Source organism: Abrus precatorius, unplaced genomic scaffold (assembly GCF_003935025.1).
Source record: "Abrus precatorius isolate BTA unplaced genomic scaffold, Abrus_2018 Scaffold7, whole genome shotgun sequence".
Taxonomy (NCBI): Eukaryota; Viridiplantae; Streptophyta; class Magnoliopsida; order Fabales; family Fabaceae; genus Abrus; species Abrus precatorius.
In genome coordinates this window covers 36348227-36371610 of record NW_020874417.1, presented here as the reverse complement: position 1 = coordinate 36371610, position 23384 = coordinate 36348227, and the positions used below count along the sequence as shown (strand labels likewise).

General features: G+C 32.9%; 3 protein-coding genes across 3 annotated transcripts; 2 read left to right on the top strand and 1 right to left on the bottom strand.

Annotated features, from left to right (window-relative positions):
- Window positions 1–16: 16 nt before the first annotated feature.
- On the top strand, window positions 17–2111 carry LOC113872891. The gene is made up of 4 exons (XM_027510768.1): window positions 17–262; window positions 340–434; window positions 834–1094; window positions 1756–2111. Exons 1-4 carry the CDS (start codon window positions 136–138, stop codon window positions 1924–1926), a joined length of 654 nt encoding a protein of 217 aa, XP_027366569.1. The 5' UTR covers window positions 17–135; the 3' UTR covers window positions 1927–2111.
- Window positions 2112–3066: 955 nt separating this feature from the next.
- Window positions 3067–9219, bottom strand: LOC113872329 (tetracycline resistance protein, class C-like). The gene is made up of 14 exons (XM_027509807.1): window positions 9021–9219; window positions 7757–7868; window positions 6344–6456; window positions 5960–6082; window positions 5632–5840; window positions 5329–5404; window positions 5109–5195; window positions 4896–4976; window positions 4744–4776; window positions 4609–4662; window positions 4476–4517; window positions 4226–4304; window positions 4057–4127; window positions 3067–3731 (listed from the first exon to the last, which is right to left on the bottom strand). The coding sequence occupies exons 1-14, from the start codon at window positions 9183–9185 to the stop codon at window positions 3636–3638; spliced, it is 1341 nt and encodes a 446-aa protein (XP_027365608.1). The 5' UTR covers window positions 9186–9219; the 3' UTR covers window positions 3067–3635.
- An 11223-nt stretch (window positions 9220–20442) lies between these two features.
- LOC113873303 (serine/threonine protein phosphatase 2A 57 kDa regulatory subunit B' beta isoform-like) lies at window positions 20443–22807 on the top strand. The gene is made up of 2 exons (XM_027511364.1): window positions 20443–21961; window positions 22270–22807. Exons 1-2 carry the CDS (start codon window positions 20930–20932, stop codon window positions 22606–22608), a joined length of 1371 nt encoding a protein of 456 aa, XP_027367165.1. The 5' UTR covers window positions 20443–20929; the 3' UTR covers window positions 22609–22807.
- Window positions 22808–23384: the final 577 nt, after the last annotated feature.

The window sequence follows — 23384 nt, the reverse complement described above, 5'->3', positions numbered from 1 at the left end:
TTATTTGTGGTGTTACTGTTATGATATTTTGTGGGGAGAAAAGAACGATCGCTTGAGAGGAGATTGTTTTTATTTTGGTTTGGTTTTCATTCCATTGAATTGCATATCTGAATTCAGAATTTGAAAGATTGATCGATGATGGAAACATTGGCCACATCTTCTTCTGCAATTATACCTTCTTCCTCTTCTCCCTTTTCCATTTTCCCTTCTACAAGAATTTCCCTTTCTCCAAAGACCGTTCACTTTCGTATACCCTCAAAGCGTGAGTATTCTGTTCTATTATTCTATTCATTTTCTCTTTATCTGCATCAAATTTCTGATTCGTTTTGTTTCTTTCAGGTGATGATGGTCGCGATTCAGATTCCAACGACAAGATCGACAACAAGCTTCCGATTCTCAGCGATCGTCGCCTCTCCCTTTCACCTCTTTCCAAAGTACATATTTTTCTTTACCCAAAATTCCAACTTTAATCCATTTCTGCTCTGAACTTGTCTGGAATTTCGAAGGGTACATTGCATTCCCTGTAGTTGATGCAAGAATTTGTTTATATTTTTTTAGGTTTTTTGGTAATTGTGTTATTCCTGCCCCAAAATATATGCTTGAGTGCATTTTCGTTCCTAAAATAGCCGAAATTTCAGAGGGTCAATTACATTTCGGGAAAGGGTTGCGATATTCAATTGTGTTATTCCTTTCCCAAAATCTTAACTTCAATGCATTTGCACCTAAAACATGTGAAATTTCAAAAGGGTCAATTGCATCGCTTGTAATGGAGGAAGTATAGTTTTATGGTCATGAAAATTACTGGATTCTGATAAGAAATTTGTGGGGGTCAGGATGCTGCCATGGGGTTGGTGCTGAGTGCTGCAGCAGGTAGAGGATGGACCACAGGTTCAGGGATGGAAGGGCCATCTGTTCCTGCAGTTGGTAGGGATAACGAATCCGGGACAGAGAACATCTCCACTTTCCCGTGGTCTCTCTTCACGAAATCCCCTAGGAGAAGGATGCTGGTGGCTTTTACTTGTACCATATGCGGTCAGCGAACTACTCGGGCTATTAATCCCCATGCTTACACCGATGGCACTGTTTTTGTCCAGGTAACCTTCTGAAACACATCTTTTATTTATTCTTTGTGAGACTATGATAGGAACTGAATTTACTATGAAGTATGAACTAATAAAGGAATTATTCAGAGGACAGTACTATGATTACAAGACAAATATGAAGAACATATAGAAACTGATAACCAAAGTAAACAAATCAGGGAAGGAAAAACTTCTCTCCCCTATGCCAAGAGCCACCGAAAACTACTTAATTGATTGCCTCCCTTCTTCCTCATATCTCTCTCTCTCTTGTATCCTTCCTCTAACCATTTCCCTCTCCCTCCATGCCACGTAAGCTAGGTTTTTACAATAAGAATCCCTCTTCTGCCCCGTTTCCCACATGGTCTAGCATATGAATGACAGACTATAGAATGAAAAGTTTTATCTCTTCTCTTTCACTTACCAGAATCACCAGATGTGGGACTACCACATATGATATATTAGAGAAAGAGACATGTTAATTTAACAGTAAAAAAATTATAATTTTAAATATATTTCAATATTTGTATACATAATTTTATATGGTTAATTGCATATTGTTACATAATTATATAATATACATGAATGTACACAATTTTTAGCCACCCTCCCCATACTTTAAAACCTGAAAACCAGGCACTGACCATTTTTTTTTTTTATCATTGTTCTTTGTTAGTGTTGTGGATGCAATGCGTATCATAAGCTTGTAGATCACTTGAACTTATTCCAGGAGACAAATTGCTATTTGAATTCAAGTTTTAATTATAAAGGAGAAGGATGGGATGATCTTAAGTTCAGGTATATGGATGAAGATAACGACAATGATGACATATTCCCCATTTCATGAGTGAATTACCTGCTTACAGAGCATATATTTTCTGCCTGATCATGGAACTTCAGTTTAGGTGTCTTGTATATTCTTTAGGTTTTCATGCTTACAGTAAAAATTGTCAGAGACTGGAATTATTTGTATAGTAATATGTTTATGTTTATAGATAGCCTCAAACTCATTTGTATGATCATCTGCCTATCAAAAACTTTCTAAGCTCATCGATTTGATTATGTACAATACATTACAAAAATATTCCTTTGCTTCTCTACATTCTGTGAGATCGATCTTCTTTTTCTTTTTGTTATTATTATTTTAATTTCTGATATTGCTCATTGGGTTATCTCTGTAATATTTTAATCAGTATTATTTATCCTCCACCCTGGTTTTTTTTTAATTTAATTTTTGTGCCAGATTTTCCTTAAAGCTAATGGTATTTGTTGAAATCAAGTGTGAATTGAGTCTCACATGAAATGAGATATGAGTAAGTTAGGGGTTTATAAAGAGATGAACCCATGTATCCATTGCTTTAAGGTTTTGGAGTTACATTATGGTGTCTTATTTATTGTAAGGCTTCTTACCTAATATTTTTTTAAAAATCTAACAGTATTTGTGACAATGCGATTATACATACATAAATGTTGGCTACTGAACAACAGGATTTCTTAGTTCCTGCCCATAATTGGGTCTCTAGTATAATTTTAGCCGCAGGAGAGGGGAAGAAAGAAATAAAAGATGCCAACACATTTCAGGAAAATTTGCCGGTTGATTTTTGCTTATAATAGCCGTCATGCACTTGCTGGAGCTTATGCTTGGACCTTGCATCACTTTCAATACACTTTCTTGAAATGGTTGGATGTTTAAGGATAAAAAAAGCTGTAGTTAAAAGTTCAGCAGTTAGTAAATTGTTGGATTCCTTAATTATCCTGACTGAGGTATACCCTTGGTAGTTAGCTGAGGGATAAAGGTTGATGCTTGGTTGTATGCATTAGTCCTTTTTACCCTTCAGACTTCCCTGATATTTTTAAATAGGAGAAACAATGGAAAATGGACGTACAGCTGATGGGGAATGGGACTTTTCTTTGCATGATAATGATAGGAAAGTTGAGACAGAGATCTTCCTGGCTTGGGCCATATATATCACGGTTTCAAGGGCTTGCATGCAAACTTAAATAGAAATATCAATCATTACATTAACCAGTCCAAAGTCAAATACTCTAAATGTCAATCATCCATAATTTAAAATATAAAAATTACAAAGTTCTTGACTAATGTCTACTGATTACTGAAACGTGTGTGAAACACGCTACACATAAGAAATTTGGGAAAAATATACTAGCTAAACTATGATGCTAAGGGTTTTTACATACAAATAACTAACACTGAAAAGTTCGATGGCTAAGAAGCAACTGATGAGACCCTATGGTTCATAAATACGTGCCACATGTCCTCTTCATAATTGCGCACAAATCTGTGCTTCACCGGTTGGTTCACCTGATTACTACCAACTTCACGTTCTATTATCTGCATTCTGTCATTTAGTCTTCTAGATCCCTAAGTGAACAAAGCATATATGTCGACCTTAGAATCTACACGAAATTGTGATTCCGTCTGTTATCTTTGTAATATATCGCTGATAGGCTATGAACAACAATTTTGCTTAGTCAAAATGAAGCATAAAGAGATTATGTTGTTGCCTTGAGAACATAGTAATCTTATCCTCCTTCTCAGACCAAGGTATCTGTGCTGCGGTTACAGCTAATTTTGCCGCCAGCAATAGGAGGAGCAGCACGGATCATTAGACTCTGAAAAAATGCTATCATCTGAAATACAATGTGTGATGGTTTAAGTGCATGAACAAGGAGCGTTGGAAGAATCAATTAACAAACGATGAAAAATTCAAGCAGTCAGCAGATGATCCTAGAGAAACTAAATCAGTGATCATCAACCCAAATCTTGTTAATGCATGTAAATTAATGCTACTGGCATCGTCCACACCAACAATTTCAGCACATCCTAAACAAGCTTCATTTGGATACTTTCAGTTTGAGTTAGACATTGTTTAGAAAAGTATATAAAATATCCCTGATATTATTCTATAACTAACCCCACTAAATGCTTGATCTTGAGTTGGAAAGATCATCTTACCAGTGCTAGCCCAAGGCACATTAGACTGAATCCAGGAAAATAAAACGGTGCGTCTTCTGACAGGAATAAGGCTGCATACATGAAGAAGCTTATTAGCTTCTTTTTTTTTCTTTTCTAATTCAGCAGTCCTATATATGCCCTTAAATTTTGCACCTAATTATAGTTATACCTGTCAGTGGACTGAAAATTAACGGAGCAACGATGTTGGCAACGGAACTAATTCCTGAAAGGCATCCTTGAACCATTCCCTGTATCAAAGACAGATCAGTTAAACTAGGACCAAAAGCAAGATAAAAGTTTCCCTACACATAACTTTAACAACAGAATTTCAGTATTAGAATCTGAACTTTCTTGGATCATGCTCAAAAAATGCCTGTTAAAATGCAGGAAATCCAAGTCCTTTTTCTCATTAGGAATACCTGTTCAGAAGATCCAACTTGCTTGGATGCAATGCTGCATATCTGTACCAACAGCATTGTGGAAGATCAGAGAACTATTTCAAAGTAGTACGATTTAGATAGCGGGTATAACAAATACAAGGAAGAAACTTACACTTGGGCGCACAAAAACTGCAAAAACAGAACAACTTGCTAGAGCATAAGGAACCTGCATGGTTTTCAACAGTCTTGAAGGATTGCTAGGTTTTAAAAATTATAAGCAAACTATAATTTGTTATAAGAAAATTACCCATGCTTCCCATGATATGCTGTAGATAAAAAGCTGCATAACATCATACATTGCAAATCTTCATTAGTCTCATAGATCTCATTTGTGGTACGTTGTATGTTATATGTGTGTGTGTGTGTGTTATTATTAGCAAGCCTAAGGCTTGAACTTACATTTATGCAGCTAATTAGTAGCCCAGTCGAAAGCAGCTTCACCTCTCCTATAAGAGGTACTAAGAAGGGCATGAAGAATAGCTGGGAAAGTGAATTGCAAGTGCACAAAACAACCACATGACAATTAGAATAGTACATTTCAAATGAAATTTAGGGAAATAGATTAAAGAACACATCAAAGTAACAAAAAGTTATGCTATGACTTCGGCATACTTGTGCAAGAGTTGCTCCAACCCCAGTAATCATCATCAAATCGGCAAACTGGTTCTTGTCGAATTGAAAACGTGCCTTTAGATAATACTGCATGTAGTATGAAATATAGTTAACTACTCGACAATAATTTAGGTCCTTGATTGTCCAGTATCCATAAACTCAACTAAAATCGTAATATCTCACGATTTAACTATCCTCAAAAGAGAAAGCAATATTTTACCAGCCACACTGCCATCAAGCCACCATCTGCAAGACTATTGAAGAACAAAACAACTCCCGCTTGTGAGAATGTGGGGCTGCAACATGAAACTTGCATGATCAACAACTACGTAGCCACAAAAGGTGTTTGGAAGAAATTGGTTTATGTGTTATAAGCACTTTTAAGTATATTTCAATAAGCTTCATGGAGAAACTTATCAAATTTTATTTTATATTTTTTAACAATTAAGTTTAATTAAGCTGTTTAAACATGCTAAAAAAACCAATGCCTCCAATCTATGTACTAATTTTCTGCTATACGTACCTACACTTGAGCAAACAAATTAAATCCCCTAAGGAAGGCAGTTTCTTAAATGTTCCTGCTGTCCTTCGAGATGAATCTTCCTCACCCTGTTCAGTGCATGCTTCCTGGGCCTCTTTCAACAATGGCTGTGTCATGCTGTCACAAGGCACACTTTCCTTAAGGAAAATTCTCATGTACACCAATGCAATCATTGATGAGACTGCAGCAACCTGAGTAAACCAAATCATAAATGCAGAAAAAACAAGAGTAGGGGTATGAGCTGCCACAAACACCTAGCTGGATGCTAACAAATCTAAGTTAACAATGATAGCAAGCTTGATTTTGAAACCTGAAATGTTAAAGCAGTAGATAGAAAACGAGCAGCTAAAGTTCCACCAACGAATGCTGCTGATCCTACACCAGCAAGTATTCCAAATGCTGATGCTCTTTTCCCATCAGGAACCTTGTCTGCCTAATCAAAACATCAAAATGCTAATACATGTTATGATTTGAACCAATTGACTAGCTAAGAAACATTTTTATTATATGGCATATGCTAATCAGTATATTTAAGATATTAGTTACAAAATTTAAAATATCATTAAGCATTCTCACTAAACAATATATATTTTGTTTTATTAATCAGCATTCTAAAGATACTGATTAACAAGACTCTTGATAAAATAATGACAAACAACAATGTGTTTAATGGGTATATGGGATTGGTGAGTACCACATATGCAAGAGCCAGGCAGTGGAGGCAGCCTTCGCCTGCCATGGCAGCAAGAATTTTCACCACATAGTACGCGTAGAAGAATTTTGTGGCTCTGCTATATGCCAATATTACTGAAATATAATACAACAATTTATTTAATCAATAGCAGCCAATCAACCTTGTTATAAGCTGAAGAAAAAAATTAATGTATTGTTAAACACTTCATATATAAATATTTTTTTCTAAGATTATGGCCCATGTTTGACTACCATTCTTTTCAAGAAAATACGATTTTATTTCTATTTTATATATTAATCGACACGCTAATTACCTTAAAGTGTGTCAAATTTCAATGAATCACTTTGTTTGTGTGCGTGTAATCACGTTTTTGCCACTTTTTTAATCTAAATTTTATTTTATATTAATATTCGATGAACCATTATTCACTAAAATATTTTAAAGTCGCCAACTCAGGTTAGAAAGATATTATTTTTATTAATAATAAGGTTGGATCAATGGATAAGATTAAACAGTGATAAAAACGATCTTCAGATTGTGAACATAGAAAGAAGCAATTTTTCATACTAAATTTTTCACCAACGAAAAAAATCATTACTTATCATAAAAATGAAAAATGAATGTTAACTCTCAATTTAACCGCTCTATTTACATGCAACGCAGGAAATTATAAGGTGAAGACTCAGATTCCCAAATTCTTAAAAGTATTTTCTTTGGGTATATAGTACTAAATATAAATCGATTATGCTCTTATGATGACTTGTTAAAAGATTTAAAGAAATTTTTTAATACTAACTAATATAATATTTAACGTTATTAATATACTTTTATTATAATTTTAAATTATTTTTTGTTCCTAAATTCCTTAATTAATATTTTTGGACAATAATCAGTAAAAATTTTCAATTTGGACACACTCCCACGTCATTTTCTTAATAATTTTTACTATTTTATAAAATCAACCTTAACGAGCTGTGATAACAAAACTGATATATATATATATATATATATATATATGGTACCGTGTTATGGTGGCATTGTTAATGATCAGGCTTCCCACGAAGGGAGCATACCCGTGAATTAATTAGTGGTATGTTTATAATTTGAAGTAACTTTTTTTTGCTTAAACAAAAATATAAAAATGATCTAATTGTAAATTATAATTACTGCAAAGAATCTGATCCGGCTCAATAAATGAAAATGGAAAGTGATTAATTAGTGGTGTGTTTAAGAATTAATAATTCAGTGAAAGAGATTTAAAATAAAAGTTTTATTAATCTTAATTCTTAGAATTAAGTTTAAGTATTTATAGATAAAAAAAAATTTATAAAAAAATTATACAGTTATTATATTAAAATTAAATATAAACAGTTATTTTATCAAAACTCTTAAAATAATTGTAGACAGACAGACCTTGAGGAATTACTGAGACAGTAAGGGGAAGTGTGAGTAAGGCTTTCCTCCCGAATCGATCTGACAAGTTCCCTATTAATGGCGTCATCAACACTGACCCCACACCACCCATCTGCATCATCAATTTCAACCATTACTTCTCTTTCTTTTTCTCTATTTCTTCACCCACTTAATGCTTTTGCACTCAAGTTTATGTACATATAATCATAATATTCCTCACTTTAGGTGACTTTTTACATTTTTTTATAAATAAAATTAAGTATACAAAATAATAAAACTTCCCTCACAAATTTAAAATAATTTCTCTTTAAACAATATTAGATCTGTTGGAATTTGATTGCATATTAATTTCACAAATTAATAGAGTTGATATTTGTGGGTGAGTGTAACATTATGTCAATAGAAGAACTAGAAAAGAATGAGATAATTATTGAATGACAACATAAATAGTTAATCAAGATAATTGCATGAATAAAACAATTTTAGCGATGATTGTGCTCCATTTGGTACTGGACAAGCATGGAATATTATACTACTGTTTGAACCAATTTCGTCTTCTTGCGTGCAAGTGTTAACTAAAAACTATAAACTAAAGTGCATGGACTATAACACAGCTAAGAAAAGTAAGTACATATGACTTAATTTTGCTTTGTTGTGAAGTAACTTTCAAGTTTCCTATAACTAAAACACTTTATATTTTTCGATTTAGTGACCAAAAAAAATTGATCATAGAACGAGATATTTCACTTCAATTTATTTATTTTAGGTTGACTTCATTGGTAAGATTTCATAGATTACAAAACTTGGTAGTATGTCTTGTCTATAAAAAGGAATAACCTCTCTTCTTTCTCAAAATTTCACCAAACAACACTACTAGCTAGGATATAATAGGTATGTGGTACGAACTGATATTTGATAGTGTTACACTTCACAACTCGTTTACACTTAACTCTCCCAAGAGAGGAAAGCCTAATAAATAAAATAAAATAATGAAAACCAGTTATATAGTTTAAAAACCAATATCATCTTCTATATTGATGAAAATTTGCCAGCATCTGAATTAATGTTCATTACCCACCGTTTAATTAATGAATGCATGGAAGCATGTTGTGATGGGAAAAAGAGATAGAAACTTGGGTCAGTGAATTAAAGAGTTTGGAAGTACCTACCGTTTGTGGGCAATGAAAGAACAGTTTTTGGAGAAGAAGATGCTACCCAGAAAGTGAAAATTGAAATACAAAGAGAAAGAGTAGGAAAAGCTTACAACTTGTTGGAAGCCACTGAGGTAAATGGCAAGGGAACATTGATCTTGACCAGGGCAAATTGCAGCCATAGTAACATCAGTGATTACTGGAACAACTATGAAACCACCGAAGCCAGTGAGAAACATTGTTACAAAAAGGTGGCTCAACCCTCTTAAGCATTCCATATTCCAACACCGATAATTTACTACTTGTTTTGTAAGGAGTGCACGTTCCTAGAATTTTAGTTGTACTCAAAGGAGTGTATATATTAGTTTTGGTTCGGTTGGTTCTGTCTTGTACCCAATTTGTTGTGTTGAGTGGAGTGAGAGAGTGAGGAGGAAAGAGAAATAAAGAAGATTCCAAATGTCTTTTCAATAATACTAACCCCAACACAACCAAGCAAAGCAAAAGGACCAAGAGACGTAGCTTCCAAGTTTGTTAGTATGCATATTCGAGGGCCTTAACGAAACTTCATTTTTTATTGTATTTACCCTATTATGTTGCCTTCTATGTAAAAGTTAAAGTATCCATTATATATTGCCTGCTTTTCAAAACCAGACCTTCCATTGAACGTCACGTTTCCTCTCTATTTTCAACATATGCCTTAATATCTTTCTTTCTTTCTTTCACTCACTTTACTACAAATATTTAATTAATGTAAGACAATTGTAGACAGTAAGTTTTTTCTATTAAGTATTTAACATTATTAAATTTATTGAAACATGAACTTAAAATCACAGATTAAACTGAAATAAATTTTTATCAGATGATGTACGTGTTTGGTAGTATATAATTTGATACTCTAGATATTACTGTTATTATTAGATGGAAGGAAGAAAATAAGACCCCTAGTCTCCTACAGCAACGGTTTTTAAATATTTGGCTGTATGAAATAACACTTGCACTTTCGGTTCAGCAAGAAAATGCTAGACTCTGAAAGCTTTTAAAGTTTAATTGCATGAATCAAAAGTAATTATAGTGATAAATCTAGGAGCGAAAAATATAAAGCGGACAAAGAAAAGAGGAGAATCTCCCAAATTATAAATCTTTTATATCTAAATTTTTTATTCTTAATTTCACATGGATATGAAGAGAGTTTCTGATTGCCAAAATTATTGGATTGACAGAAAAAGTAAAATTAGAAGTTAATTGGACAATGACAGAATGAGAAAGTTGGTGGGTCAATTTAGTCACTTGGAGTGAACGATACTAATTAGGCCCACGATTCAACTTAGTTGTTTACTACGTTATCCAAAATCCAATGAATATAGTTATTCATTTTATAAATTTGTAATAAAAACATGAATAATTTTTTTGTTATTTTCTTAATTGAAGTTTAAATCGTAAATGCATGCTTTAGAGATGAATCATATCGTATATGTATAATTCGTAACCTGTGGTGACGAATTAGTGTGTCCTGAAAAGACCTTTGCAGTTTCCTACAAGGAATGGTTAAAAATCTGCAAGACACCCTGCCATCATTGAGATGGTGATGATATGCTAATTGAAGCTAGTTTTTGCAATTAAGCTTCAATATTCGCCAGTTATATATACAATAAAACAATCGGGTAATTCTTTTGTTCCTCCTTAAAAACCAAACAGCAGAATCTTCAATGTGTAAGCAAAAAGAATGAATATCAGACAAACTTTAGCTTTGTCTTTTATTTTTTCACTTTTCTTTTTATTAATTATAATTTTCTCTGTCTGCACTGTTTGTGCTAAATTCCAATCAAGAATATGTTTTTTGCAAAGAGATTGCTTTTGACTCGATCTGTTAAACTTTACACATGAATCCGATTATTGAACATATATGTGTATTTTAATTAATTAAGACCATAAAAAATCTATATTCACAATCTATCAAAATTAAACTGAATGAAATATAAAAAAGTAAAGTTATCTGTTAAAGATGGTTGAAAAACTTGATAAATCAGGAGACAATGGACTCCGGAAAATAAAGAAGTGGGCATTCTGAAAAGTAGTGAGTGAGGGGTGAATAGCAAAGCAAAACAAGGTTAGTAGTGTTTTGGTACTTTAACAAAGAAACCAAAAACTTTAGTTTGTCGGTGAATGGCGTGAATGCTTCATAAGCGGTGGAAGAATCTAATGCTTGTTTTGGCTATTACATACCTCAGTCTATTCTTTTTCTCATTTCGTTTTGGATCAGAAAGCTCAATATTTTTGGTCACCAGCACTTTTTGAGGTGGATTAATATGGAATTCGTGGGCTTTCCTTTTGCTAATTTCAAAAGAAGATAAGAAAAAGAGAGAGGACTTGAATCCAATTAGTGATGATGGGTGTTCCCCACCATCCACAATATTCTGAATGGTTTAGTGGGCTCAAACTTTAGTCCATTTCTTCTGCGTTTCTTGCTTCGACTCATGCAATTAATTGGTCTGCCAATGCTATGCTTCCAACCCAATGTCTTCACGTCACATCATGTTCTCTTGCTCCTACTCATTGTTTTCTAGTGTTTGTGTAAAAGCTTTTGCTTAAGGATCATACAATATATATCACACTTGAGAGGATCAATACATAGTGAACTATTTCAACTTTGGAGAGGGTTTTCAAGTGACATGATAAATTATTAGTACATTTGTGCTTTTTTTATTATATTTTATTAGATTTCTCCTATTTAATATTTATTAAACGAGATAAACCTAAAATGTATTATCTTGTGAAATAAAGTGCAAAAATGGTCACATAATTGCTGTCATTGGGTAATCAAATTATGCTTGACCCTTGGCCTAAAGCCTACACGTTCGGGTTGAGAGTTGAGTTGAACTACGTGATTGGACCGACCAAAGGAACACCAATCTAGTCATTCATTGAAACATGTACATTGGGCCATTGGGCCTGATATTCTCTTGGCCATCTTTTCTTTTCCTTATTTTGTGACCTTGCCTCCTCTTCCTCTTGGTTTCAAGTCATTGATATTTTTAATTCTCTCTTTGTATATTGATAAAGTATTTATCAGCTAAATAGTAGTAGTTATTGAATTAGAAAAAAAAATAGTAATTCAATCTTTTTCAAGCATGTATATAATTTATTTGAGTTAAATTATCACTGTAAAAAATAAAGTTATTTTTGTAAATATTTAATATGATTGTATTCGCTTAGAACTACGTATTAAGCTAGATATAAGATATATTTATCTTTAAATAATTAGTTTATTTTTGAATTACACTAAACTGAATTACAAAAGAAAGAAACTAAAATATCATGTGTTGATTTATCTAATTTTTTTTATTAAGCCCTGCATCCTAGAATTTTCAGCAAGAAAAATCATAGTAGAATAGTAGTGTGGTGCTGCTTGTTGGAGTAACGTGTATGAAAATGCGTGATGCCTGTTTCCCAGTTTTGTAGTAACGAAATGGGTCACTAACATCATATTTCATCATCCCTTTTCACATGGGCAAATGTCAACAAAACATGACTACCTTAGAAAAGCGACTTGGGATCAAACACATTGTTCCTATGCTTCACAAATCACAAGCCATTCATTACGTGATTTGATATATAATGTTGAGTTGTTGTCTCAACTCTCAACTACGTACCGAGCCAATTGTTTATTGCATTGGGTAATCGTATTTTCTTTGAGAGTAACTTTGCTTTGTTACCCTTTCATTGTCTCAACTCTCAACTGATTTTCAAAACTGGTATTATGAAAATAATTTATAGAACAAAATATGAACAATAATAGTATATATTACTTTCTTTGGTGACATTGCATATTTGCCATTTCTAGTTATTAAGAAAAGCACGCCTTAACCTCATTAATGTTCTGCAAATTACGGAGCTGTCAATTGATTTCATCACTTTGCCACATGAAATGGCAGAAAGATATTCCATCCTTGTCTTTCATTCCATGCTGTTGTTATAGAGCTAATTAATAGTTTTAATCTTCTTCTCTATTATGGCTTTTTATTCACTTTGCTTCACAACTTAATGTTTAGGGATTTTTTTCAATTATTTTTATAATAATTTTTCATTATAAACTTTTCAATAGCACAATAAGCTGGTATTAGTCAACATTTATTTCGAAGAATAGAGGGAATGTTGACGTGATCGTAAAAAGACCCTAAATACAAAACAAGCTAGAATGTTGACAAAACACCATTTGACTTACATTTTTTTAAGAATAATAATGTTATCATATATATATATATATATGTATGTATGTATGTATGTATGATAAATAAAAATTAAATTCACATCCCTTAAAAATATAACAAAAATATTAAATATTTTATTTTGTAAGTTAGAGGATTAATAAAAAAATATTATAGAAGAATTTTAAATTATTCCTTTCTTACATATTATATATGTTGTTGAATGAATTTCATGCGGAGCTTGTTAAATTATACAAGTTCTTTATTCATTAATACTCTCTCCATTTCCCGTTATCTATCTACTTTTGAAAGAAAAAAGTATTTTTGTTTATTTATCTATATAAAAATTTAAGATAATACTAATTATTATATTTTAAATTATATCTTTATCTCTACTTATTTGTTAAATATTTTATATACACAATGATGAACAAAAGAAACAATAACGGAAGTTATGTCAAGAAAAAATCTGATATATATGAAGATCAAATAAAAAATTTCTGATATTTAGAGGAATTGAATGAAAAATTATAATATAAAAAAACCACAAAAAAATACTTGGTTAAAAAAATACATTATACAAAAATCATTTTTAAAAAATTAAATAAATTACAGTTTTTTGAAAAAATAAATTCAGTTTCAATTTCATATTTAACATTCTTCGACATTAAAAATGAAGCTAAGACAAGTGTTGCATCTGATTTATGTGAGAATGGTTCTATATAGTCTTAGAATGTATCGTTCTCAGACATTAAAGTATTAGTATATTCACATTCCCATGACCCGTCACCGTTAAATAAAAAATGCAGTGCCCCAAACGGGCGATTCGTGTTAAAATAAAGTCTTTTCTGCATATTTTCACAACAAAATCTGATATTGACATAAACTGTATATAACATATATACATTAACTTGGCATTAAAATTCAATTATTCCACATTCAACAAAATTTATCACCCATCTCTTCTCTACTCTGTACGCAGTTAGGCTGCGCTGAGAAAAATCTAGAAAGTATATGGAATTCAACTATATTTTGTCAAACAGGGTGAGCCAATAGATGTATATATAATTAATGACAGCTACGTACAATAAATGTAGCATTTTTCTTTTTTACAAACTATATACACAATATTAAATTGAAACGAATAAAGAAAGCTTGATACCAATTAACCACAGGTAGTCATGAAAACATGCGAAGAAAGAGATTCAAGACAATGAATTAAGTAGTTGAAACAGGCTAAAATAAACAGCACTCAATTATTAGACAAATTTTATATAGGACCCTAAGTCCCTGACTTTTGTTGTAGAAGAAATTTCGGTCTAAATTCTGCAGGCATCTTTAACACTAACCACCACCATAACTGCCAACTAATGATTCGTATTTGTGTATATAACATAGAAACATTTTTATGTGCCTACATCTCAACTTAGAACCTAACTTCCCTCTTCTTCCTTGCTGTTTGGAGATAAGATAACAACCTTACTTAACTTGAAGACTTTCCATTTCATGCAAACGTGTCATTTTCATTGTCATTATAACTCGGCCAACAACAAGTGCGGCAAATAAACTTCAACACAGACCATGTGACTTGTTGGCAGAACTTCATTTCAATATTTATTACTTCAGCATAATCATATATATATATATATATATACGTATAGTTTTATTGATGGGATATCACCTCCCTCTTTATATTTTACTCATTGACTCCCTTAAATAATTTAATATAGCAAGAAATTAATGCCAGGTATGAGAGCAATACTTTTATTATTTTAGATTCACCCATCATGCATCTATATATACACACATAACGCTAGCACAAGGCAGCTTCAACTTTCATTATTCATAAATTCATACATAGCTAGTCACATGTATGCAGACATCAAATTAATTGTATGCTTCAAATTAAACATTTTACATTAGCATGATGGAGTTGAAGTTGAAGGGTGGCAATAATGTCTCGTTGAGAAGAGGGTATGAGTTAGTGATGAAAGGTCCTAATCAGAAGAAGAATAGAGTAAAGCATGTGTTGGAGGGCATGGTTCCAAAGGCAAAGGGTCATAATGGAGTAGGAATTGTTTCATGCACGGAGGAAGATGGAGGGGTGGTGAGGATGAAGATTGTGGTGAAGAAGAGTGACTTGAAGCAGCTGGTGGAAGTAATGAGTGGTGTGGAAGGCATACCGCACAAGTCAAAAATGTCATCTTATGTGACTGTGCCTTCTTCATCATCTGCATCGGTGGAACAACGATTGAACAATTTGTTATGGAAAAAGTATGTGTCCAGAGCCAAACCGTTCAATGGGAACCATCACAAGTGCTGGAGTCCTGTCCTACAAAGCATCCCTGAAGAACTTTGAAACTCTTGATTGATTATTTAAGCATTGTAGGACATAGTAGAGAAGAAAAAGACAACAAAATCAAGGAGGGGAAACTAGAAATTATGTTAAATTTTAGTTTAACTGTGTGTGCATGTGGATTATATTACGATTATTATTATTATTATTATTATTATTATTATTATTGTAGTTTTTATTTTATGGGCTAATGTGTAAGTGTAACTCCTTCAGTTTAGAGTCGAATCATTTTCATGACTTCAATCAATATTCGTTATGCATGCAGTGTTACCCAAAAAAAATGCCTTTCTGATTTTAACAGAATGTGTATGTATAATGGATTGTCACTTCATACTTGTATTTAATTATAAATTTTATTTCTCGAACATGTTACCTCCAGAAGAAAATAGCTGTTGTTTAGAAAGAAAAAAAATTATAACTTTTAAAGGTTAAGGATATTTGCAGTTAATTTTTAACGCAGATACAATGGTGTGAAAATGAAATAAAATGTAAAATTAATCTTCTTCTTTGGTGTGAATATGAAATAAAATCTTCTTCATCGGGTTCTTCATTACGATCTCATTCTCATTGCTATTGCTATTGCTTGGTTCTGCCATTACGTCCCTCAGACTCGTGTAAGTATATGACACCCTTTGCATCTCTGTTTCAGCTTTTCCACAATTATAATTATCATTTCAGTTTTCTGCTAATTCACCTTTCTTTCGTCCTCTAATCTCGCAAAAACCTTTCATTTTGCCACAAAGCACTATCAAATTTAGATCCCTTTAGTATTTCTTCATTATTGGTTTATGTGCTGTGTATAACGTACAAATGTATTGTTTCATGGTACGTTTTTCCTGCATCAAAATAGCACCTATGCCAATTCTGGAGGCATCACGTTCAACCTCAAAAGTCTTATCAAAACATGGCAAAATAAGAAAAGGAGCAGAACACAAATGAACCTTCAAAGTTTTAAAAGCAAGATCTTGTTCCTTTCCCCATTTAAACCCAACATCCTTTTTAATGACCTCAGTCAAAGGACCAGCAATGGTAGAGAAGTTCTTCACAAATGTTCTATAAAACCTCGCTAAGCCATGAAAACCCCTCACCTCAAACATTCTTAGGGGTTGGCCATTCTTGGATAGCCTTCACCTTCTCCTCATCAACCTCAATAGCATGTGCACACACAACAAAACCACGAAATACAAATTTAACAACGCAAAATGTGCACTTCTTAAGGTTGACATACAATTTCTCTTCCTTAAGAACTTCTAGAACAGCCTTAACATGCAATATGTGATAACCCAAATACTTGCCATAAATCAAGCATTAGTTAAACCCAAAGGTATAACCAACCATGAATATTAACCATATTTTATTTTGAATGCAATTTTTCACTTATCCCCCGATTTCATTCTAATTTGATGATATCCTTTTTAAATCGATTTTAGTGATATACATGAATCATGCAACTCATCAAGCATGGCATCTAACCTGGGGATAGGGTGGTGATACTTTACTGTGATCTTGTTGATTGCATGACAATCCACACATATCCTCCAAGTTCTGTCTTTCTTTGGAACCAACAAAATGGAAACAACGCATCGACTCATGCTTTCCCTCACATACCCTTTTGCAAGAAGCTCATCCACTAGCCTTTGTAGCTCCTTTGTCTCCTTAGGATTATTTCTATATGCTGGCCGATTGGGAATTCTAGCTCCAAGCACAAAATCAGTTTGGTGCCCTTTCCCTCTCAATGGTGTCAAACCACTTGGAACTTCAGTCCAAGCATAGGTTGCTGAGAAAAACAACCGTTCTTGATCTCTGTAACACCCTAGCTAGCTACTTATGCTTAAGTCTTAAGTAATGCTCACTAGTTATTACTTTTAGGCTGAGTCACTTTTAGACTTTGTTTTAAAAAATTCTTAGTCTTGAAACTATGGACCAACTTAAACTTTTATTGATTTAAAACCTTATTGATTTGAAACTCATGAGCCATACTCGTAGCGGAAGTTTAGGGCTTATTTATTTTTTTTAATGTTTTTTAAATATCTAATTTAAAATAATTCAAAAATTAAACTATTTTCTTGTAATAGGATTTTTTTTCACGTCATCACTAATTTCGGTGAACATCTTGAGCATGTGAGGTCTATTTGACTTGCATTGAAAAAAGAGAGGATGTATGGTTCCTTTTGCACTCAAAAAGAACTTTCTGGGATTCACTGTTAGTTCTAGAGAGATAAAAGTGTATGAAGAAAAAGTCAGAAGCAACTGAGGAATGGCCTACACACTAGGAGTTTGAGTGATGTGATGGGCTATCTAGTTTTTATAGGAAAACACAAAAGGCATAATAAAAACTAAACAACTAAATTAGAGTGAAGAGAAAAATAGATGAGAGATGAATGTCAGGGGTTGATTTCGTCAAAGTTCCCTGGAACTGTATTGCCTAATTGATAAAATCCTTTCCAGATAATATAATTTCCGAACGAATTACTAATTACTAATAGTTATAGCATAATGCCTCACTACTAAAACCCTTTTAGGATAAACCATAGTCAATCTCTTGCACTATTTTAAATCTATCCTAAGGATGAAGAACAAGAATTCATAATGCGGCTTAAGCACTTGTATCTCTAGCTGCGTTAACATATGTTAAACTCTAGTTTAGCTTATTTTATAAAGTGATACATCAATGGATAGCCCTTTCCTTACTCTGAGTACCTACCGCATACACATCTATTCTTTCTCTTCCTTCATCTTCATTCCAATTTCATGCATCTCCTGATTTGATATACCTGCCTTGTGCCGTACATTCTCCCATTACACTGCCTCTTTATAGGCACTTATCATTAACATTTTTAAAGATAGTAATTAATGATATAACGAAAAAAGTTTTAAATTTTGTATTAAATATTTTAATTTAATATCTCAATTTCAAATTAATGATTAAAATAATTTTACTAAACATTGTGAAATATTTTTTATAATAATAATTATTATGTAACATAAAATTTTGTAGACCTGTAACGTGTTTGAAATCACATTTTAAATATTGTAAATTTTGCATTAGATTAACATATTTTCAAAAAAGCACTTAATATATTTATTCAAAACTCTTAAGTTAATCATCAAATTAATAAAATTTGTTTATAAAAAAATTATTAAATAAAATAAATTATTTTCTCTTGAAATAAATAATTTCATCTCTAAAGTATAATCTTATACTTTTTTATTTATTTAAAGATATATTTATCATTTATAACCCTATTTAAAAATTTTAATTATAAATATACTTTTAAATAAATTTTTAAATAGTGTAAAAAGGTTTGACCCAGAATCCAAATTGATTCTACACATGGCGCGAACAATGAGGAACAGAAGTACAAATATTGGACTTTGTTGGAACAAACGAAAATTGTAAAATAAAATTTGGGAAAGATTATTGGAAAGATATGATTAGCCTTAATTTCAATATAAATTAAGTGCAATACAAATTGAATCTATATTTTTTAAGTTAAGTGTACTATATTTTTTTTTTCATTGACTTGTGATGATGTGATTGCCCTTATTGTATATATACAAAGCATTATAGATTATCTAAGGATAGGAATAACTAATTTTTGACATATGATCTTCCTCTTTGGTAAGAGAGACAAGTTAAGTTTCCATTGTACATGTGATCTTATTGATTTGCTGTGGCCTGCAATTCCATTCTAAGTTGAACCCTTCATTCTCCGTACAGCCATATCCTGCTCTCATTTCATGTCTCATATTTTAATATCTGTTTTTGGTTTATTATTATTTAACAAATAATGATAATAATAAAAATAATAAAATAATTTTTAGTACACAGTTTATTTTTTAAACTCATAAAACACTTACACTTCCTTTTTTATCTAACGAGTATTAAATATAATTTTATATTTTTAAATGAAATCGAGTCAATATCAGTATGTTATGAAGAATATTTTAGATTTTTTCTTTTATATGAATTTATCTAAAAGGTCAATGTTATATATATATATATATATACACATAACATTGTTATGCTATTGATTGGTTTCTATGAAGTCATGCGCTGACAAATCTGCACACATGAATAACTTTGTTAAAATGTGTAGATACTGAGAATTATGTAGCCAATGTCAGCTGAAATGGAGTCCAGTGATGCTGAATACGAGGCGCTGGGAGAAGGTTCGAGTGCAGAGTTAGAAAAGATTCAGAAAGTTTCAATTATAACTCTAATTTTGTTGATCTTTTATTCGGTCTCAGGAGGACCTTTTGGTGTGGAAGATACTGTCAGGGCAGCTGGTCCATTGTTGGCTCTGCTTGGTTTCATGGTTTTCCCATTCACATGGACCTGAGGCGTTGATAACTGCTGAAATGGGCACTATGTTTCCAGAGAACGGGGGCTATGTGGTTTGAGTTTCATCTGCGTTGGGTCCTTACTGGGGTTTGCAACTTGGTTGGATGAAATGGATTAGGGGAATCATTGACAATGCTTTGTATCCAGTTTTATTTTTAGATTACCTAAAGTCAGCTATCCCACTTTAGGAGGTAGTTTTCCAAGGATAATAACAGTGCTAGTTTTAGTTTTAGCTCTCACTTACATCAACTATAGGGGCTTAACCATAGTGGGCTGGGATGCAGTATTGTTGGGAATTTTTTCATTGCTTCCTTTCATGGTTATGGGAATTGTAGCAATTACCAGAATAAAGCCAACGAGGTGGTTTTATAGTTGATATGAACAATATGACTGGGACTCAGTGAGTACCCTTGCAGGAGAGGTGGATAAGCCTGGTATAACCTGTTTTTCAATTATACAATTTGTGACAACAAGTACAAAGGATAATTAGTTCTCTTATTTGTTAGACTTGACTCTCAATCATAATATTTATTGACAAAAAAAAAAAATAGAAAGAAAGACAGAAACAACTAGGATTTGTGGGCTTAGCTCTGGGGGAAGTGGAAATGATGGGTCCTATATAAGATTCTCTCTATTCCCTGGTTACAAACTTAACCTAAATGTCTAAACTGGTGGCCGGTGAGGCACATGCAAGACACACAATAAAACTGAGGGTTGCTAACTACAGGTGAATATATTAATAATTAGGTTGTCTGTTGTTTAAGCCCTTATGAAAAATGCTACAACTTGTCGAAGAGGACCAGGTCATTGAATATGCCGAAAATTCCACGTGGCAAACATCCAAATTGAAGAAGGATCAGAAACAACGAAATGAAGATACCTTGACAACACAAGAACGTGGCAATTCTAATAATATCATAACAGACCGGACATCCCAACACTTCTTGTGCAAAGGCATATATCGCCGCTCTTGGCTTTTGTGTGAAACAAACAAGTGAATATATAAGAAGAATTTCTGGTTCTCTCTATCACTTTGGCTCTTGGATGGAAGATTTTTACCTAAAACAACGTTGTGCCTGATCAACAGGAATAAACATAGAAGAAGAAGAAGAAAACATGGGTAGCTTGAAAATATCACCGTCAACAAGCACTAGCAGCCCTAAGAAAAACTCAAGAACACTTCATGACCTGTTTGTGCAGGAAAATCCTCATTTTGCGATCCCATGTTCTCCTGCTTCAGGAAATGAAGAACTTCTATCTGCTATATCTTACTGCACCTTTGTGTTCACCTTCACTGATCCTTCAGAATCTCCTGCACAAAGAGACTCCAAGAGGTGCCATCTATCAAGGCTCATCTCTATATTGAAGTCCTCCAAGAAGCCAGTGCATGGCAAAGTTTTGGAGCCTCTTGTGATCATGATCTCAGCCAATCTATTTAGGCCACTCCCTCCACCTGCTAACCCTTCTGCCATCTCAGACTTGGCTGAAGAAGAAGACCCCATCTCCACATTTTCACCCCTTTGGTCACATCTCCAAATAGTTTATGAAATCCTTCTCAGGCTTGTTAACTGCCAAGAGCATAACATACTGAGAGAGTACATGGATCATTCTTTTCTCCGCAATCTCCTAGCACTATTCCACTCTGAAGATCCAAGGGAACGTGAGAGTTTGAAAAATGTGTACCACAAGATATATTCTAAGTTCATCTCTGACCGTTCCTTCATGAGGAAAATAATGACCGATGTGCTCTTGAATTATGTGTTTGAGACAGAGAAGCATCCTGGTGTTGGGGACTTGCTTGAGATATGGGGAACCATAATCAATGGCTTTACCGTGCCACTCAAGGAAGAGCACAAGCTTTTCCTAATGAGAGTGCTTATTCCTCTGCACAAGACAAAAGGGATGCTAGTTTACCATAGACAACTGGCTTATTGCGTATCACAGTTTGTGCAGAAGGAACCTATGCTTGGAGGTGTTGTTGTTAGAGGAATTTTGAAGTACTGGCCTGTCACAAACTGTCAAAAAGAAATCTTGCTAATTGGGGAGTTGGAGGATCTGGTGGAGAATATTGACCCTGACCAGTACCGTAAGTTGTCCTTACCCTTGTGTACGCAGATTACAAAATGCATAAACAGTTGGAATTCCCAGGTAAATCTCTTATTATTAATGTCCATAATTTATTCTACTGAAATTGTTATATACTCATGATTTGTGCTCTCTGTTCAATAGCAAACTATTTTATTAGTTAGTTAAGCCAATTTGTTATCTTCTGACAACAACATGATCAAAATAAGGCTACATTATGGAAGGTTTTCTTGGTACTTGCATGCTCAAGAACAAGATTGCTTGGCTGTATATACCCTCATGTTTTTCTTAGCCCCTTGTCACTTGTCAGTTTTCTGAATTTTAGATTTGATAAACAGATTTTATTTTGAGGGCATATAAATTTGGTGTAGGTAGCTGAGCGTGCACTCTACGTATGGAACAATGAGCAGTTCGTGAAAATGGCATTAATAGGAACTGTGGAAGTATTTACTGTGATTGTAGAAGGGATGGAAAAGAACCTGAAGCGGCATTGGAGCAAAAATGTAAGGCAACTAACAGAAAGTGTGAAGGTGATGCTGGCAGAAATGGATCCAGATCTATATTCAAAGGGTGTCATGGACATGGAAACCAAAGAATCAATGGCAAATCAAGAAGATATGAAGAGAAAAAAGAGATGGGAAATAATAGAATTGGAAGCTGCCAAGAATCAGTTTTTCAATCCACAACGATATATACGTGTCTCCCACTGAACATTATTAATGTATGCAACTTTGTGCTGGCAATACCAACCTTTCTCAAATACAACAATAATTGCAAGGTCGTTATTGTTTATAAACAAAGACAAATATAAACCCATCAAACCAGCAATTGACATTTGTTCGTCATACTCACAACAGAAGACAAATTGATAACAAGCAAATGAATGAACAAAATACAAAGAAACAGACATAAAACACCCACATGAACAACTGCCAAGTATGTATTACAAGACCACATTCAGAACCAATTGAGCAAGTTGATAGTTAGAAAGATGTTTAGTTTCTTGCTTCTGATGAGCCGCAAGCGATTTTTTTTCGAATGAATTTTAAATATACTCATTCAAAATGATTCCACAATTAATATTAGCATAACATTATAACATTTTTGTATTATATCACCTATCTAAAATTATATTATAAGCATCCCCTCTTATTAATTTCTAACTTCTAAAATTTTACAAAGTATGGATTTGATCGAAATGTTGAATTAGCCCAACCTAAAAAAGGTAATTAGTCGAGCCATTACAACTGAAAATTGAGCCTTAAAAAATAACCTCGTCAAAATATCAGACTGCATTTGCATTAGGCAATATCCATCTCATGAACATCCAAATATCTACTTCCACTGCTAATCAAATAAAATTATATAAATATTTTTAATCCACGGTTAATATAAATCTATTATATTACCATACAATTTTGTTTTATCACATAAATATTTTATATGAACTACATATACGACACCCACGGATATAAATTTAGACCTA

Excerpts from the sequence above, each read along its gene's own strand:
- LOC113872891 (XM_027510768.1), top strand. The coding sequence starts at position 136 with ATGATGGAAACATTGGCCACATCTTCTTCTGCAATTATACCTTCTTCC. Across the intron at positions 263-339 it reads CTTTCGTATACCCTCAAAGC|GTGATGATGGTCGCGATTCA; the intron begins GTGAGTATTCTG and ends TGTTTCTTTCAG. Across the intron at positions 435-833 it reads CCCTTTCACCTCTTTCCAAA|GATGCTGCCATGGGGTTGGT; the intron begins GTACATATTTTT and ends TGTGGGGGTCAG.
- LOC113872329 (XM_027509807.1), bottom strand. The coding sequence starts at position 9,185 with ATGGAATGCTTAAGAGGGTTGAGCCACCTTTTTGTAACAATGTTTCTC. Across the intron at positions 5,841-5,959 it reads CTACTGCTTTAACATTTCAG|GTTGCTGCAGTCTCATCAAT; the intron begins GTTTCAAAATCA and ends TGGTTTACTCAG. Across the intron at positions 5,405-5,631 it reads ATTTGTTTGCTCAAGTGTAG|CCCCACATTCTCACAAGCGG; the intron begins GTACGTATAGCA and ends TTCATGTTGCAG.
- LOC113873303 (XM_027511364.1), top strand. The coding sequence starts at position 20,930 with ATGGGTAGCTTGAAAATATCACCGTCAACAAGCACTAGCAGCCCTAAG. Across the intron at positions 21,962-22,269 it reads TAAACAGTTGGAATTCCCAG|GTAGCTGAGCGTGCACTCTA; the intron begins GTAAATCTCTTA and ends AATTTGGTGTAG.